The sequence below is a fragment of the Panthera pardus genome, unplaced genomic scaffold, assembly GCF_024362965.1.
Source record: "Panthera pardus isolate Hobbes unplaced genomic scaffold, ASM2436296v1 HiC_scaffold_25, whole genome shotgun sequence".
Lineage (NCBI taxonomy): Eukaryota > Metazoa > Chordata > Mammalia > Carnivora > Felidae > Panthera > Panthera pardus.
Window position 1 is genome coordinate 61023950 of NW_026526821.1, and position 15953 is coordinate 61039902.

Consider the following 15953-nt stretch of genomic DNA (forward strand, 5'->3'; position numbering starts at 1 on the left):
AACTGACAGAATTTAAGAAATGGACAATGTAATAAAAATAATTGAAAATGTCAATACTCAACTTTTAATGATGGATAAAACAATGAGGCAGAAGATCAACAAGGAAATAGAAGACTTGAACAACATTACAAACCAACTAGCCGTAACAGGTATCTATAGAATACTTCACCCGACAGTATCAGAGCACACATACATACTTCTCAGTTATACATGAAACTTTCTCCAGGATAGAATATGTGGCAGGCCATTAAGAAAACTCAGTAAGTTAAAAAGGATTGAAGTCACACGTAGTATGTTCTCTGATCACAATGGTATTAGAATAAAAACCAAGAGCAGAAAGAAATTATAGGTAGGTGTAAATTAAACAATACAGCCCTTAATAACATAGGGGTCAAAAAAGAACTCAAAAGGAAAGTGAGAAAATATTTTAAGAAAAATTAAAATAAAAACTCAACATACCAATACTTTTGGGATGCAGCTAAAGCAGTGCTTAGAGGAAATTTTATGGCTACAAACACCTATATTAAAAAGGAAGAAAGATCTAAAATGAATAACCTAACTTTTCTCCTTTAGAAACTAGAAAAATAACAAAACCAAAAGGAAAAAAAGGAAATAATAAAGATTAGAATGGAAACAAATGAAATACAAGTGGAAAAACAGTACAGAAAAATCAATAAAACCAAAAGTTGGTTCTTTAAAAATATTAACAATTCTGACAAACTTTTAGCTAGTCTGACCAAGAAAAAGGAAGAGAAAAGGTTCAAATTATTAAAATAAGGAAAGAGAAAGGAGCCATCACTACTGACCTTCCATAAATAATCATTACAAAGGAAACTCTGAACAATTTATTTCAACAAACTGTATAACTTAGACCATATGAAGAATTCCTAGAAAGAAACAAACAAATAAAACAGACTCAAAAGAAAGAGAAAGTTTGCTTGATACCTGGGTGGTTCAGTCAGTTAAGCATCTGATTCTTGATCCCTTGATTTCGGCTCAGGTCATGATCTCATGGTGGCTCGTGAGTTCGAGCCCCACATCAGATTCTGAGCTGAGAGCATGGAGCCTGCTTGGTATTCTGTTCTCTCTCTCTGCCCCTCCCTCACTTGCTCTCTTTATCTCTCAAAATAACTGAAAATAAAATTAAAGAAATAAAAGAGATAGAAAACCTGCATAGACTTATAACCACCAAAAGATAAAAAATGAATTAGTAACTTTAAAACATTCCATTAAAAAAATCCTCAGGCCCAGATATCTCCACTAATGAATTTTAACAACTATTTAAAGAATCCTTTACAAACTCTTACAGAAATTAGAAGAGGAGGAAAAAAGTTCCAAACTCTATGAGGCCTGTATTGCTCATACTAAAACAAGACATAGACATCAGAATAATAATTCTCAATATCTCTTATGAATATAGATTTTAAAAATCCTCCAAAAAAATATGCTAACACACTGAGTCTAGTAACATAGGGAAAAGGTTATACACCATGACCAAGTGGAATTTACTCCAGGAATCCATGGTTACTTTAATATCTAAAAATCAATTAAGGTAATATACTATATTAATAAAAGACAAAAAACACATGATTATTTCATTAAAGGAAGAAAAATTATTTAACCAAATTCAACACCCGAAACACAGCAAACAAGGTATAGAAGAGAATTTCTTTAAGCTGATAAAGAGTATTTTTGAAAAACCACAGTTAACATTATACTTGATGAAAGACTGAATGCTTTACCCCTAAGACCAGGAGCAAGAAGATAAGGATGTCTCCCACCACATCCATGCAACATTGTACTGGAGATTCTAGCTAGAGCAGGTACGCAAGGAAAAAATAAAAAATAAAGGCATTCACACTGAAAAGGAAAAAGTAAAACCATTTCTATTTGTGGGTAACATGATCTTATGTATAGAAAAGCCTAAAGAATCCACTTAAAAGAATTAGAATAAACCAGATCAAAAAGGATGCAGGATACAAGATCAATATTCTTTATAAACTAGCAATGACTAATCCAAATAGGATATTCAGAAAACAACCCCTTTCAATATAGCATCAAGAGAAATAAAATACTTAGGAATATATTTAACAAAAGGAGTCCAAGACTTGTATCTGAAAATCCAAAACATTGTTCAAAGAAATAAAGAAAACCTAAGTAAATGGAAAGACATCCTGCATTTATGGATCAGAAGACTCCATAGTTATAAGATGGCACTATCTCCCCCAATGGATCTGTAATCCAATGCAATCCTAATCAAAATCCCAGCCGCCTGCGATTGGAAGGGGTCCAGGATAACCAAAACAATCTTGAAAAGGATTAACAAAGTTGGAGAACTTATTCTGACCAAAAATTACTTAGGTCATCATTTTACCCTAAATCCCTTAGTGAGGTCACATCATATTTTTTAATGCAGTTAAATTAATTTGTCACAATTTTCTTTTTCATCCTGGGACTGTACCACATCCTGTTTGATATTTTAAAATTTGCATGAAGTTCACTCTTTGTGATGTTCAGTTCTATAAGTTTGGACACATGGATACAATCTTATACCCACCACCTCAATACCACACATTACTCTAAACTTTCCCCTGTGCCCCCTTTGTAATCATATGTTATTTGTATTTTTAACTTTATAAAATATACCAAGTTGTTTTTCAAAGTAGCTGTACCATTTTGCATACCTACCAGACAACGAATGAGAATTCTTGGTGCTTCACATCCTTGACAACATTTGGCATTGCTCATTTCTTGGATTTAGCCTTTCTAATAAATGAATTTTAGGAAAGCAATTCATAAACTGCTTTGCAGAATGAGTGTGCATTTGTAAAAAATCAATTGATACATGATGTTGATTATATTAAAAGAATACATGCCTAGAGAAAAAGAAAGTGAAAAGTTTCCCCCAACAGGAAGCAGTCATTAGCTGAGGAAATTTATGCTTTAGCACAAAGAGCAATGCCTTTGCACAGATGCTTGAGAAGTGTTACTTTCCCTTGTTTCCATCTTGTCTTTTCTCAGGGATTTCTGCATTCTCAAAAGGAAAAAGCTTCAGGACAAAGGAAAAAATCTTTGATGGAAGGCTTCCAGACAACAGTCAGTGGAGAGAGGGTCTTTACCACCTAGTCTAAGTACATCTGAGGTAGGGCTTCCAGTCTGTAGAAGACATTCTGTCTGTGAAGTCCAAGACCTCCTTCTTCTCTGTCTTCACGTTCCTAGAATTGTCTACTAGGCAACAACTGAGGAAGATTGGAAGGAAGGGGGAGGGGTGAAGGGACTTTCTTTCTGTTTGCCTGCTGTCCTGCTTAGGTAGCCATAGTTGTGGCAGATTATCCTGGCAGTGGCAGTTGGATCCAGCCTCCTTTGGGAACTTCTTTTGGGACTCCCCAGAACCAGTCTCACCATTCAATGCCCCCTTTCAGAAAATGTCCAAAGTCCTATGTTTGCCAAACTCCTCTGAGTTCCTAAATTACCAGTAACAGCCAGCAGCACCCCCTCTTCAAAGGTCTGGGTTGCAGCTCTGAGGCGCTCTTCTCCGAGCACCCTTTCTCTTTTGCTCCCCTAGCCCTAAGGGTAATGGCTATTTTCTGCAGTACTCTTTCCGGATAAGCTCAGTACTCCTTTTCTGCTCTCTCAGCCCCCTGATGTCTATTTGATTAATTCCCTCTATTAAATTCTCTTTGGTGAAATACCTAACATATTTTTCCTAATTTGTTCTTAGATTCTGGTATTTAGGCTATTTCCTTTTTTCTATTAAAAACCGATGCAATAAGCATTTGTACGTGCCTCTGGGCACACATATGTGAAAATTTTCCCGTAATATAGAGCCAGAAGTAGGGTTGCTAGGTCACAGGTATGAGCATCTTCACTTTACTAGACAAAAGTCACCCCCTGCACTTCAAAGGAGAATTTTATTTTCCACTTTGTTCATTAGTTTGTTTTTCACCTTTCCTTCCTTGGAGTAATACTAATGGCCCTGAGGCCCAGAGAAGGAAGCTGCCTTGGCTTCTACTTGATAAATTCCTGGAAGAAGGGTCTCAGATGGACCAGAGTTTGCCTGATAAAGCTATGACAGATCCCGGGCCCTGTTGAATTTTGATAGCTGGTACATCAGATCTCTGAGGGCCAATGCTTCAGGGCAATGGAGCAGGCATCTGTCTTGATAAATTAGTTGAGTTACGAATATCTTCAGACATTTTTTATCCTGGTTACTGACAAGATACCCTTTGTCTAACTCTGTGTGGTTCCTTGCTATCTGGCAGCTTTGGGACTTTCCAAGCTTGACACACTGGGATCTTGGCCAGGTTGGGTTCCCCAAAGCCAAAGTTCAGTCTTCTCCTCTGAGATCTTGCTGCCTCCCATGTCCCTGGACTTCTGCCAGGAAGCCTGCATCCCTCCATACCTGGAGGAGTGCTCACCAATATTTTCTTCCTTTCCTGTCTCAGGGATACTCTCTCTCTCTCTCCACACACACACACACACACACACACACACACACACACACACTTCCATGAGCTTAGACTCCCACAAAAGGCACAAAGCTATCTCCCAGCATAGCTCCCTGTGGCTGAACCCAGTACAGCAAGAAGGATGGCCTCCAGTCAGCAGCCACAGTGACTATAAGAACATGAGTGGCTGTCTCAGATTCCAAGACAGTGAATAGGAGTCCTGAAAACAGCCCAAGATTCCACCTCCCAACAATCTTGGCAGCTTGAGATTAACTAGATGATACCATATTCATTTATCTCTCAAGGAAAACAATGTGATGTTTTCTGCACCCAAGGAGTTTCACAGGCCATGCCTGTTATGTTATTTGAAAGTTTATTCACAGGATCATTCCCTGTGAGGTGAGGTGGGCAGTAACCTTCCCACTTCTCAGTTAAGGAAAGTGAGGCCCAGAAAAGGAAAGTAACTTGCCTGAGTGGCAGTGCTGTGACTTGAACAAGCTCAGGCCTGAATCCCCAAAACCCACATTCTAACTTACCACCTAAATTCCTTGGGCATAAGCAGTGGAAGAATCTGGAGACATGCTTAACAGGGACATGCCTACAGCTTCCTGCCCACTCATGCCTTTCCAAACTGCCTAAATGTCCCCGATGGACAATTGATACCAGGAAATTTAGCATCTACCTGAGACCCACTTCTTATATATTTGAATGGTTTGACTTATTTCCTCTGACAAGTGTTGCAGCTTTGGTTGCATTGTCTCACCTGTTTCTGGCTCCCTTCACGTGGAGTGTGCACTGTCCCCTATTCACCAGTGCCTGTTTTCCTGGGGAAGGTAGGCTCACTGCCCTAGACACATATCTAGAACCGAATCTTCCCTTATGACAAAATATGAAGCAAGACTCATTCAATATTTTTTAAATCCAGGTCTCTATTTTTCTTGTGCAAATATAAACATAGGCATAATTAATAGTTAAGGCTTTTTAAAATATATGCATTTGGAGAATACATTGTTAGTTACAGTTTGCTGATGATATGGGCTTGGATCACATCTTCCTTTAATAGTCCTTTTAAATTCATTTTAGAAAGTTAAAAATGGTCACATGATCCATAATAAAAATCAGAAGAGACTCATATAAATCCAAAATACATACTTGAAAATGTAGCACCTTTTGTATGAACTACATTAGGGTCCAGTTATATAGCATATGGATTATAACATCAGACCACAAAGGTTTTGAAGTTCCCAAAGCAAAATGGGGCATTGTTTTCTGAGAAGAGGAGAAGTTGGAAGAGAAAGAAGGAAGGGAGGAAGAGAGGGAGGGAGGGACAGGGAGAGGGAAGGAAAGGAGGGAGAGAGAGAGAGAGAGAGAGAGGAAAGGAGGAAAGAAGAAAGGAGGGAGGGAGGGAAGGAGGAGACAGAGAAGGAAAACCTGTACATATAACTTCTCTGCAACAGAAAAATGACTCACCTTTGGGTAATTTACAATATGTATTTAAGTGGACCATTAAGGTTATAATTCGCAATCATAGAACCCAAATACAGAAATACCTTGTATGATGGTAATGGAATTCTATTTACCAGATTAAAAAAGGAAAAAAGCTAGGTCCTTCACTGTGCACACTTCCTGCTAGCTGAGAGCTTTGCCTCGGGGTAGAATTCCAAGGGAGAGTGAGGCTGCTTCTTTGAGAGGAGGGGCAGTTTGCAAAGATATGGCCTAAGGGTCCGATCTTCTAAAAATTCTAGTTGTCAGCTTTGCTTGACCCAGGACCCCATTCCAACCTTCCACCTGAAAGGCTCTCCCAGAGCATAATTCTCCTCCTCAAGCCAGAACAGGCTGTCCCTGTTCCTGACTGAGGAACGAGGGGAGAGGCTGTCTTTAAATCCTTTGGTGAGTTAGGAGATGTCTCTTTCTCTCATCAAAATATTTTCTAAACAGATTCCAGTTTCACAGGGGCTGGATGGCGGGGAGTCTGGATTTGCTTCGTAGGCTCAAAGTGACCTCAAATGGGGTGACCTGGCTTCATCCCTTGTGCTTATCATAGCATGACCAACGGCCAGGATTTTGAGGGTCCCAAAGAGTACATGAGGAGAAACCAGATTCAGAAATGTGCCCCAAACTGTCTCGTGTAAGGATGGATTTGAGATCCCACATTGCACTTCTAGCTTCTGTTACATCTCCCTTATGAGAAGCTGGTGGAGTGGGGTGCGAGAAGGGGTAGATGACTAAATAATCTTCCATTTACAAGAAAATAAAGTTCAAAAGTCTCAAAATTCCTCGTGGATTAAAAAAATAAGAGTTCTGTGCCCACACTTTCATATGCGTGGATTGGGGACACCTCACATTATACAAAGTCCTGCCTTATGCAGTGTTCCATGTGGACATCACAGTAACCTCCCACTTCAGTGGGGCTGACATGAGTCCCCCTTTCTAGATGAGGAAACTGAGGCTCTCTCTCAGGGCCACACAGTTGCAAAGGGTAAGGAGAACTGGAATGCAACCCTGCCGAGTCCTGGGCTGTGCAGCTGCGGCCACAATGCATCACACGGATGGCTGACTCCGGGAAGCAGGAGATGGACACCTGCATTTCACTCTTGTTTGGTCTCTGCTTTTGCAGCATCCCCAGGAGCACCCCCATCAGACAGAAGGTCGTTTCCACACATCTTCACCTGGCTTTCCAGGTGACTGAGACGCTGCTTCACTTTCATCTGGGTGGCATTGTACTCGGCCAGGAGCCGTGCAAACCTGGTCTGCAGGGTGTCCAGGGAGGACTCCAGGTGCTCTACCTTCTCCTCAATATCCTTGGGGTCCGCCCCAGCCTTGGCCACGTCCTCGTCAATCAGGTTGTCCTTCATCAGGATCTGCCGTCCCTTCTCCTCCAGAGCTTTCTTGGCTTCTGGATATTCAGTGAGAGCCTCCATCAAATCATCTTTGGAAAGGCAGAACAGGTCTGAGTAACCAATGCTCCTGATGTTGGCTGTCCTGCGGTTCCCCGCCTTGCTTCCCTTAATGTTTAAGATGCTGATTTCCCCAAAGTAACTCCCATCACTGAGGACCACGAACTGGGTGATCCCATCGTCGGCCACGACAGCCAGCTTGCCCTCCTTGATGATGTACATCTCCCTCCCAATGTCTCCCTTCTTGCAGATGTAATCCCCTGGGCTGAACACTGCGGGCCGCAGCTTGAGCACAAGCTCCACCAGCAGCCCCGCCTCGCAGTCTTGGAAGATGCGGACCTTCCTCAGAGTGTCCAGGTGCACGTTGATGGCGATCTCGGCCTTCAGCTTGTCTGGGAGACTCTTGAGCACCTCCTTCTCATCCACTGTCTTCTTGTTTGCCCACAAGTAGTCAAACCACCGGATCACCCGTGTCTCCAGGTCCTTGGTCACCTTGCGGAATTGCATATACTGCTTAATGGAGTCAATCTTGGACTGGAACTCGGCCCGTGAAGCATTCATGTTTGAGATCATGGATCCCACATTGCCGACAATGGTGGCAAAAATCAAGACTCCCACTAGGAAGTCTATGACCACAAACAGATACTCCTCATCCTTCACAGGGGGTGGGGTCTCTCCGATGGTAGTCAGGGTCAAGGTGGACCAATAGAGACTGTAAATGTACTTCCTAGAGAGGCGCCCATACTCTGGGTTTGAGATGTTTGGATAGACCCAGGAATCTGTCCCAAAACCAATGAACTTGGAAATGGCAAAGTAGATGCAGGCATTCCAGTGGATAATGATGAGGATGTATAAGACCAAGTTCCCAATCCTGAATAAATTAGGGTAGTTGGTCCTTGTCTCTGTGCGGTCAAAGAACTCAAAGAGCCGGGCAAGCTTCAGTAGGCGGTTGAACCTCAGCTCTGGGTAGTTTACACCCAACTTAAAATAAGCCAGGTCTGTGGGGACCAGGGACAACATGTCCAGCTTGAAGTGCACGGTCTTTGTGTAATGCTTCCACAGCCTCTGTGCATCCTTGACCATCAAGCCTTGCTCAAGGAAGCCTGAAGAAAAAGATGGAAGTCACTTGGGCATGGAAGAGGCTGCTATTTTTTTTTTTTAAACCATAGCCCATAGAAAGATATACACCTTGACTAAATAAGATGTAGTTATACATACATAACAGAAAAAATTTCAAAAGCCACATTTACCCATTACTATGAAAATATACTCTGATGTTTTCTAGTCTATGATGTCCTAGCCTGTTTATTCAGTTAAAAATGTAGATTAATTGGGTAAATTTGAATGTGGACTGGTGTTTTATATCTACATATATATTTTATATATATATATAAATATAGTTTATTTATTTAAGTAATCTCTATACCCAATGTGGGGCTTGAACTCATGACCCCAAGATCAAGAGTCACATGCTCTTCTGACTGAGCCAGCCAGGAGCCCCTGGATGTTGTATTCTAAAGATGCATCCTTTAAAGTTAGAGATAACATGTTAAAAGTGGTCCAAGGTTGGCTTTAAAATACTCCAGCCAAGAAAAGGGTGTGGGGAGGTAGATGAAACATTAGCAAAATATTGGTAACTGTCGAAGCTGAGTGAAGGTACGTGGGGATTCATGATCCTACTGTCTCTGATTTTGTGTAGGTTTGGAAAATACTAATGATACAAATTTTAAGAGCATAGGTCATGGCCAATCAAACTGATTTCACCCGTCCCTAATGGGGCAGGACCTGTCTTTTAAAAACATTGCCTAGGGAAGCAGTAGTTCTTTCTGCCTGCACATTACTGTCATCCAAGGAGCTCTGAAAACATATGAAGCTGAGATCCACCCCCAAAGAATCAGACTGGAGCTGAGCTGGACACTGGGGAGTCACTAGGCGTTATTACTGGTGAAATCAATCAAATAGGCAGAGATTTGCATTCTTTCCTCTTTTTTTTTTTAAAACATTTTCAAACATGAACAAAAGTAGAGAGAATAATATAATGCATGGGGTTTTTTTCGATTTTGGTAAGCATCAGAATTATACTGAGGACTCTGTAAAATCCAGAGTGCTGGGCTGTTCCCAAAGTTGGTTCCGTAGGTCCGAGGTCTACCTCTTAACAAGGTCTGGGTGATGCTGCTGGAACCAGGGCCACACTTGAGGGCTAGATGGAGGTAGGATTGCCCCCTGTGAAAAGCAAACCTTAAGTCTGCTGTCACATGGTAGGGCCACCCTGCTTCCCAGTCCCCCATTCCCTGTTTCATTCTTTGGTTACCCTTGTGTTTATTGAGTACTTACATTACTATGTGGCACTCCTAGTGCCTTGGGGCTCCTCACTACTTTCTTAATAATATCTTTTCTCAATTCTGAAGATGTTTCCCCTTGGAGTATGATCCACGGCCATTTGGTTTCTGTGCCTACCTGCCTTCCCCATGAGGGTTTCTGCTGAATCTCAGATTGCCAGGGATAGTACCCAAGCACAAAAAGGGGTAGGATCACTGTCCGAGTGCAGGTAACTTGTCCCACTGAAACTTGGTTGAAATAGAGATAGGTGGCTCAGTGAGTAGGGCCACCCACGGAGCTCCTGTGTCTTGGTAGGCTTATGTGACCATGAAGTGGCAGGCCACAAGGACTGTCTAAGTTACCCACACAAGCCTCAAGCTGCATATTAGAGATCTTCTCGATTATGGTACTGGGCACCACGTGGAAGCAGGGTTGCCAGTCTGGCCCTGTGAAGTAGTGATTGTGGAGTTTAGGCCAGTCACTCAGTGTCTCTGGGCCTCAGTTTCTATATTTTTTAATTCAATTCAATTCAATTCAATTCAATTCAATTCAATTTATTTTAATTTTATAGAGAGAGTGTGAGTTAGGGAGAGGGGCAGAGGGAGAGGGAGAGAGAATTCCAAGCAGGCTCCATCCTCAGAGTGGTGATGTAGGGCTCGATTCTCCAACCCTGGGAACATGACCTGAGCTGAAATCAAGACTTGGATGCTCAACTGACTGAGCCACCCAGGTGCTGCTGGGCCTCGGTTTCTCAATCAGCAAGATGGAAATAACCACACCTGTGTTTTTTGTCTCATGCAGCGGTTCTAATAAGAAAACAAGATGTACTTGAAATGTTTTGTACACTGTGAAGCCACACAGAGGCTTGCTGCTGGGATCTGGTGGTATTTGTATTGACAACTATGGCCTGGTTTCTAGCTCAAAAATCTTGAGAATGGCAAGCTGGGCCTCTGCCAGCTGATGTGATGTCTTTGTGCAGGTCAGAAAAAGGTGCCCCAAGAATGAACAGCTTGGAGCTTAAGGGATTTTAGCCTCCACTCACAACCAGAGGCGATCTGAGAGAGGTCATCATTCACCTGGGCCCTGTTTCCAATTTTATTCCTCCATATATCTAAAAGCCATGGAGTAACATGTCCTGGATCCTCTGACTGTCCAGGAAAAGAACTCCAAGATCGACAGAGCTCTCCCTCCTGTTTCCTGCGATATTGAATGGTCACTGCTGGAAGCGTCCTTTGAGAGATGATGGTCTTATTTCACAGGTCATACAAATGAGGCCCAGAGAGACAGCTTGACTTGCTCAAGGTCACACAGTTTGTTGGCATAGCAAAGACCAAAACCCAGGTATCCTGACCTCTGCTAAAGAGTCGTTGTAGAGAGAGCTTGAGGCGGTACCACGCCCTCACCGTTGGTACATCCTCAGACCTGCCTGGGCCCTTGTGGTCAGAGGTAGGTAATGTTCACCACTTTGGATCTCCTGAACCTGCCCTGTGGTCCCTGTGGTCCCCCTCCTGATGCACAAAGTCAATCTGTGGCCTGGCCATGAGAATTCCCTGGGCCTGGGCCCACTCACCTGTCCGAGCTCGCACCAGCAGATCCAAGCCATAGAGGACATCTGCCGAGTAGTCCAGGACCAGCCACAGCATCACGTGGTCAGACTGCAGCTCATCGAAACAGGCCCTAAACACGCGAGGGAAGGAGTGGGTGTGTCTGGGGCTGGGTCCAACACAGGGACCAGCTCTGTGCCTTCATCTTGGTATCAGCCCTGCCTGCAGGGTTCGTGCCCCAGTGTCATCACCCCAGACTCGGATGAGGAGACCCAGCTCTGAGAAGCTTTTCTGTCCCAAAGGTCACAGAGCTCCTGCGAAGAGCTGGGATGGACCCCAAAGAGTGGGCCCTTGTCGCCTCTCAACAGTAAGCATTGAGATCCCAGGAAGGGAAGTTTTTCTAGGCCTCACTGGTGGAGTCATGTGAAGAGATTGAGCACTTGCCCTTCCTAGGGTCTAAGAATTGCTCAGACATGAACAACCAAACCAGCCAGTAAATATTTTCTATTTTCTAGATCTTTATGCTCACTATTTCTCATACAGACTATACCCCCAAACGCCCTCTTCACCTCAAAAGAGCAGCAGCCAGCTCCTGTGTCCCCACCCTGCAGCTTACTCAGCAACGGGAGCCCCCTGCTGCCTCCTCAGAATAGCAGTGTCCCTGCAGCCCCTGAGCCTAGCTTGCACAGAAGCAGCTCGCCCACGGATCCCCATCCCGCAGGCAGGCTAGGAGGGGTCCCAAGTTCTCCCCTTTCTCATTCCCACACTTACCTTCAGAACAGCAGGAGATGCCCCCCTTATGCAGATAATCCCCAAAGCCCCCTCTTACACTCAGTAGTAGGTCTCCTCCCCATCCTCACAGAAGCAGCGGCTGTCTTGCAGGCTTGCTCAGGATTGTCCCAAAGCCCCCCTACCTTCCCTGCACGTCAGCCTGCATCCTTGTCCTAAAGGCCTGCCTGAAAGGGCCCCCAACCCCCTCACTTACTCTCAGTGAGTAGCAGCTTCCCCTTATCCTGCCCTAAAGCTTGCTTGGAAAAGTCCCAAAGCCTTTCATGTACTTCCAGAAGAGCAGCCGCTTATCTCTCTGTCCCCCAAACGCTTGCTCTGAAACTTCCCAAAGCCCTGACCCCTTCAGAAGGGTAGCCTTCTCACCCTCCCCTTGCAGAACGCCCAAGCCCCGCCCCTCAGGAGCCTAGCCTCCCCCTCCCCCTACAGAAAGCCCAGGCCCCGCCCTAGCCTCATCCTCGTTGTGCAAAGCGCCCAAGCCCCGCCCACCCCGGGAAGAGCCGCTGCCCGCCCCTGTATGCCTGCCTCCTGGGCTTGCACAGGAAGGCTCAAAAGCCCACCATTTAGGAAACGTGGCCTGTTGCCCCTGCCTCCATGCCCTGTACCTTACTCAGAAATGCCACACAGACTCCTGCCAACCCCATCAGAGGAGAAACAAGGTATCCCTACATCTCTCTCCTAGAGACTTTCTCAGCAATGCCCCAAAGCCCCTTGCCCACAGGGAGCTGCATCTCTGTCCTGCAGCTTAATCAGGGATGCTCAAAGGTCCTGTTTGCCTTCAGAAGAACATAGCCCCTTGGCATCCCCATCCTGTAGGTTTGCTCAGAAAAGCCCAAGCCCCCAGCTCCCCCTCAGAGAAGCAGCATCTTGCTCCTGTATTCCCAAAACACAGATTTCATAGGGGACCCTAAACCCTCACTCCCCTGACCCCTTATTAGGGGAGTTAGCAGCTCACCCTGCACCTGCCTCCTACAGTTTGTTTATAAAAGTTCCACAGCCTCCACTTCTCCCCAGAAGAACAATAACTTGCCCCTGCATCTCACAAGTACATTTGCAAGGAATTTCCTGAAGCCCCTGTGTACCCTCACCCTGCATCTCTGTCCTGTGGGCCTTCTCAGGAGCACCTGAAAGGCCCTGGCTGCCCTCATAAGAGCAGCAGCTTGCATCCCAGCCCTGCAACTTGCTTGGGGGAGGCCCACAGCCCAAAGCTTACAGTCAGAGAACTGTGACCTCCCCTGCATCCTTGTCTTGCAGGCTGCTCAGGAATGCCCCCCCCCCTTCCCCTCAGAAGAGTAGCTACTCGGCCCTGCATCTTCCTCCTACAGCCAAATTAAGAAGGCCCCGAGGTGACCGGACCCTTGCTGTCCCTAGCAAGCAGAGGCCCCCACCAGTGCTTCAGAGAACTCTGGTGGTCTTCTTTTAGAGCCTCCTTATAGATGGAGAAATGGGGACACTCAGTTGGATGGTGGCTGTGTGGGGACCAGAAATCCAGCCCCCTGAGTGGGACTCAGAGCTCTGTCTTGAGGCCTGGCTGCCCTCACCCCTCCCTGCCCCTCTACCCCTCCCCCTGCCCATGTGGAGACACTGCCCCATCCCCTACCTGCATACCAGCAGACACCAGTTATAGAAGACAGGCAGGGCGATGACCGTCAGCCAGTGGTAGTACACGTTGCTGGAGGGGTCCATCACCATGGTGTCCTTCTTGTTTCTGGAAACACCGACACACGAACAGTGCAGTGTGTTGAAAATCACAGCATTGGAGGGTCTTAGAGACCTGGATTAGCCTAGAGACCCTAGGGCAACTGCAGGCTAAACTTGAGACGCAGGTCCTGTCAGTCTCAGGGGGTCACATGGGGTGTCGCCTCACTGGAGGGGACAGGCTTGGAGAAGGCAGACTCTGGAGGTCCTTCCCTCCTAGCTCAGCTTCCTAGGAAGCCACGGTTGACAATAAAATCATGGTGATGATTTCCCATGTGCCTGTGGTATCATCTACATCCTTCAGCGTGCTGAGAATAAAATGCCGCATGGTAATGTTGGAACCATCTGGGGGGAGTTCTGTGAAACGCTGATTCCCAGGGCCCACTCAGACACGCCCCCGCCCAGGACCGGGGCCTGAAAATGTACATTTAAACACTGCCCGGTGGTTCTGAGGCGGCTTCTCTCTGGACTGCATTTGGGAGCCCTGTAGCATTCCCGAGGGAGTCTCTGACTTGCTAACTGCATTTGAGCAGATGACCTGAAGACATTTTCGAGCACTTGGAGCCATTCTCCCATCAAAAACAACTAGCCTGGGAATCTTCTAGGTTATGTGGGCCAACACTGAAGGAAGCAATAGCTTAGGGTGCTTTCTGTTTTTATTGTCAGGATTTTCTGAGGATTAGAGGTTCTAGATGGTACTGGAGATTCTTCTTTTTCTTTGGCTCCATGTGTCTTCTCCCCCACCCCATATGTCCCACGTGCTGGCCCAGGCCTGCGGAGCTGCTCCCATGCCCCAGAGGAGACACCGGCATGCCTTCCACCTTTGCTTTGACTCAGCAGGTACAAGATCAACAGCTCACTGACATGTCTCTGGAATGTTCCCAATGCACACCACCCCTGCGTGTGGAGTAAAGTTTATGAATATAGTATTTTCTAGTGCCCAGGATTAGGCTTCAGCTTACCCCGACTGTGCAGACAGGCAACCAGAATGTGGGGTGGGGGCGGGGGAGGGGTGGGTGAGCACAGGAGGAGTCTCCCAGGGACAGCCCCTAATTGCTCACCCAAGGCTGCAGACAACCCTCTTTACCTATAAGCCCCCTCCAGGTGCTCAGAGCTGGGGCAGGACTCTCCCTGCAGAGTGAGTGGGCCCCTCACACCATCTCAGGAAGCCTGATCCCCACCTGGGTCCAACTCTGCTCCCGCAGCCCTAGGCAGCCCTTCTCCAAGGGCCCACACTAAGGCCTGACAGCAAGGCTCTCAGACTCACAGGACCGATACAGGGATCAAGCCTGCTATGACCACACACCCTCTCTTTGGAGGCAGCTCTTCTCAGTACTTACTCCTCTTGTTTTGTGCTGTTTTTCTTTTTCTCTTCTTCCTTTTTCTCTTTCTCCTCCTTTTTCGCCTTGTCACTGGATGATACAGGGTGACATTTAGCAATTTTCCTATGCCAAGGATGCTACCGCAGTGGAGAGGGTAGGCAACAGCGACATGGAGGAGAGGGTGTGGTGTAGGAAATGGATATTTCTAGCATGGTGGGATGACAGGAGGCTACTGATTTTGTTACTATTATTCCTGAGGAGTGAGGTGAACCCCCCCCCAGGTGAACTGCCCCATTAAAGCATACATTGTATATACACATCAAAGTATACATAGTGGCTGATGTTCTGCAATTCTGACCCAATTTCATGAGCCTCTAGGAAGTCACAAAGAGCTTGAGACCATTTTGAGGTAATGGGAAATGAACCCAGATCCACACATTTAGGGAGGAAAAGTCACTCAGTTTTGGAAGTCACATGTAAAGGTTTTTTGTTCTGAACGGAAGGATATGGCTTGTTGGCTGTTCTTAAAACCCATCTGTGTATCAAATGAAAGGCTGGCCCTTGATGAGAAGCCAGGGAGGAAAAGGGAAGCAAAATCTGCACAGACAGGAACAGGTTTGCCACGTAATGGCAAATCTCGGAGTCATCTGAGGCAAACACAGCCATGTTCAGACACTTATCCAGAGTTGGCTGAACTGTGAGGCTGGGGGCTGGATAGCCCCCTTCTGTCCTCATCTGCAGGAAGGTTCTGGGAGTGCAGGTGTCTCCTCAACACATGGCTTTACTCTGCTTCCTCTTCTTTATTGCACAACGTTATGGATTAGCGCTGTTATAAAGGTTATGTGTTAATAGTCATATGTGTTCGGCAAAGCAGGCATTATTGCCCATCGAACAGTTGAGGAAACCAAGGGGAAAGGTAAAAGACCCTCCCTGCCTCCG

At 45.7% G+C, this 15953-nt stretch overlaps 1 protein-coding gene across 3 annotated transcripts in view; it reads right to left on the minus strand.

Annotated features, from left to right (window-relative positions):
• Positions 1-5352: 5352 nt before the first annotated feature.
• Positions 5353-15953, minus strand: part of CNGA3 (cyclic nucleotide gated channel subunit alpha 3) — a 73804-nt gene continuing 63203 nt past the window's right edge. For all 3 annotated transcript variants that reach the window (XM_053890618.1, XM_053890617.1, XM_053890616.1), the window contains exons 6-9: positions 15033-15104; positions 13595-13702; positions 11235-11341; positions 5353-8448 (exon numbers count right to left, since the gene is read on the minus strand). In XM_053890618.1, the coding sequence (XP_053746593.1) occupies positions 7037-8448; positions 11235-11341; positions 13595-13702; positions 15033-15104 (1699 nt within the window). In that variant the 3' untranslated portion in view covers positions 5353-7036. The remainder of the gene's footprint in view (positions 8449-11234; positions 11342-13594; positions 13703-15032; positions 15105-15953) is intronic.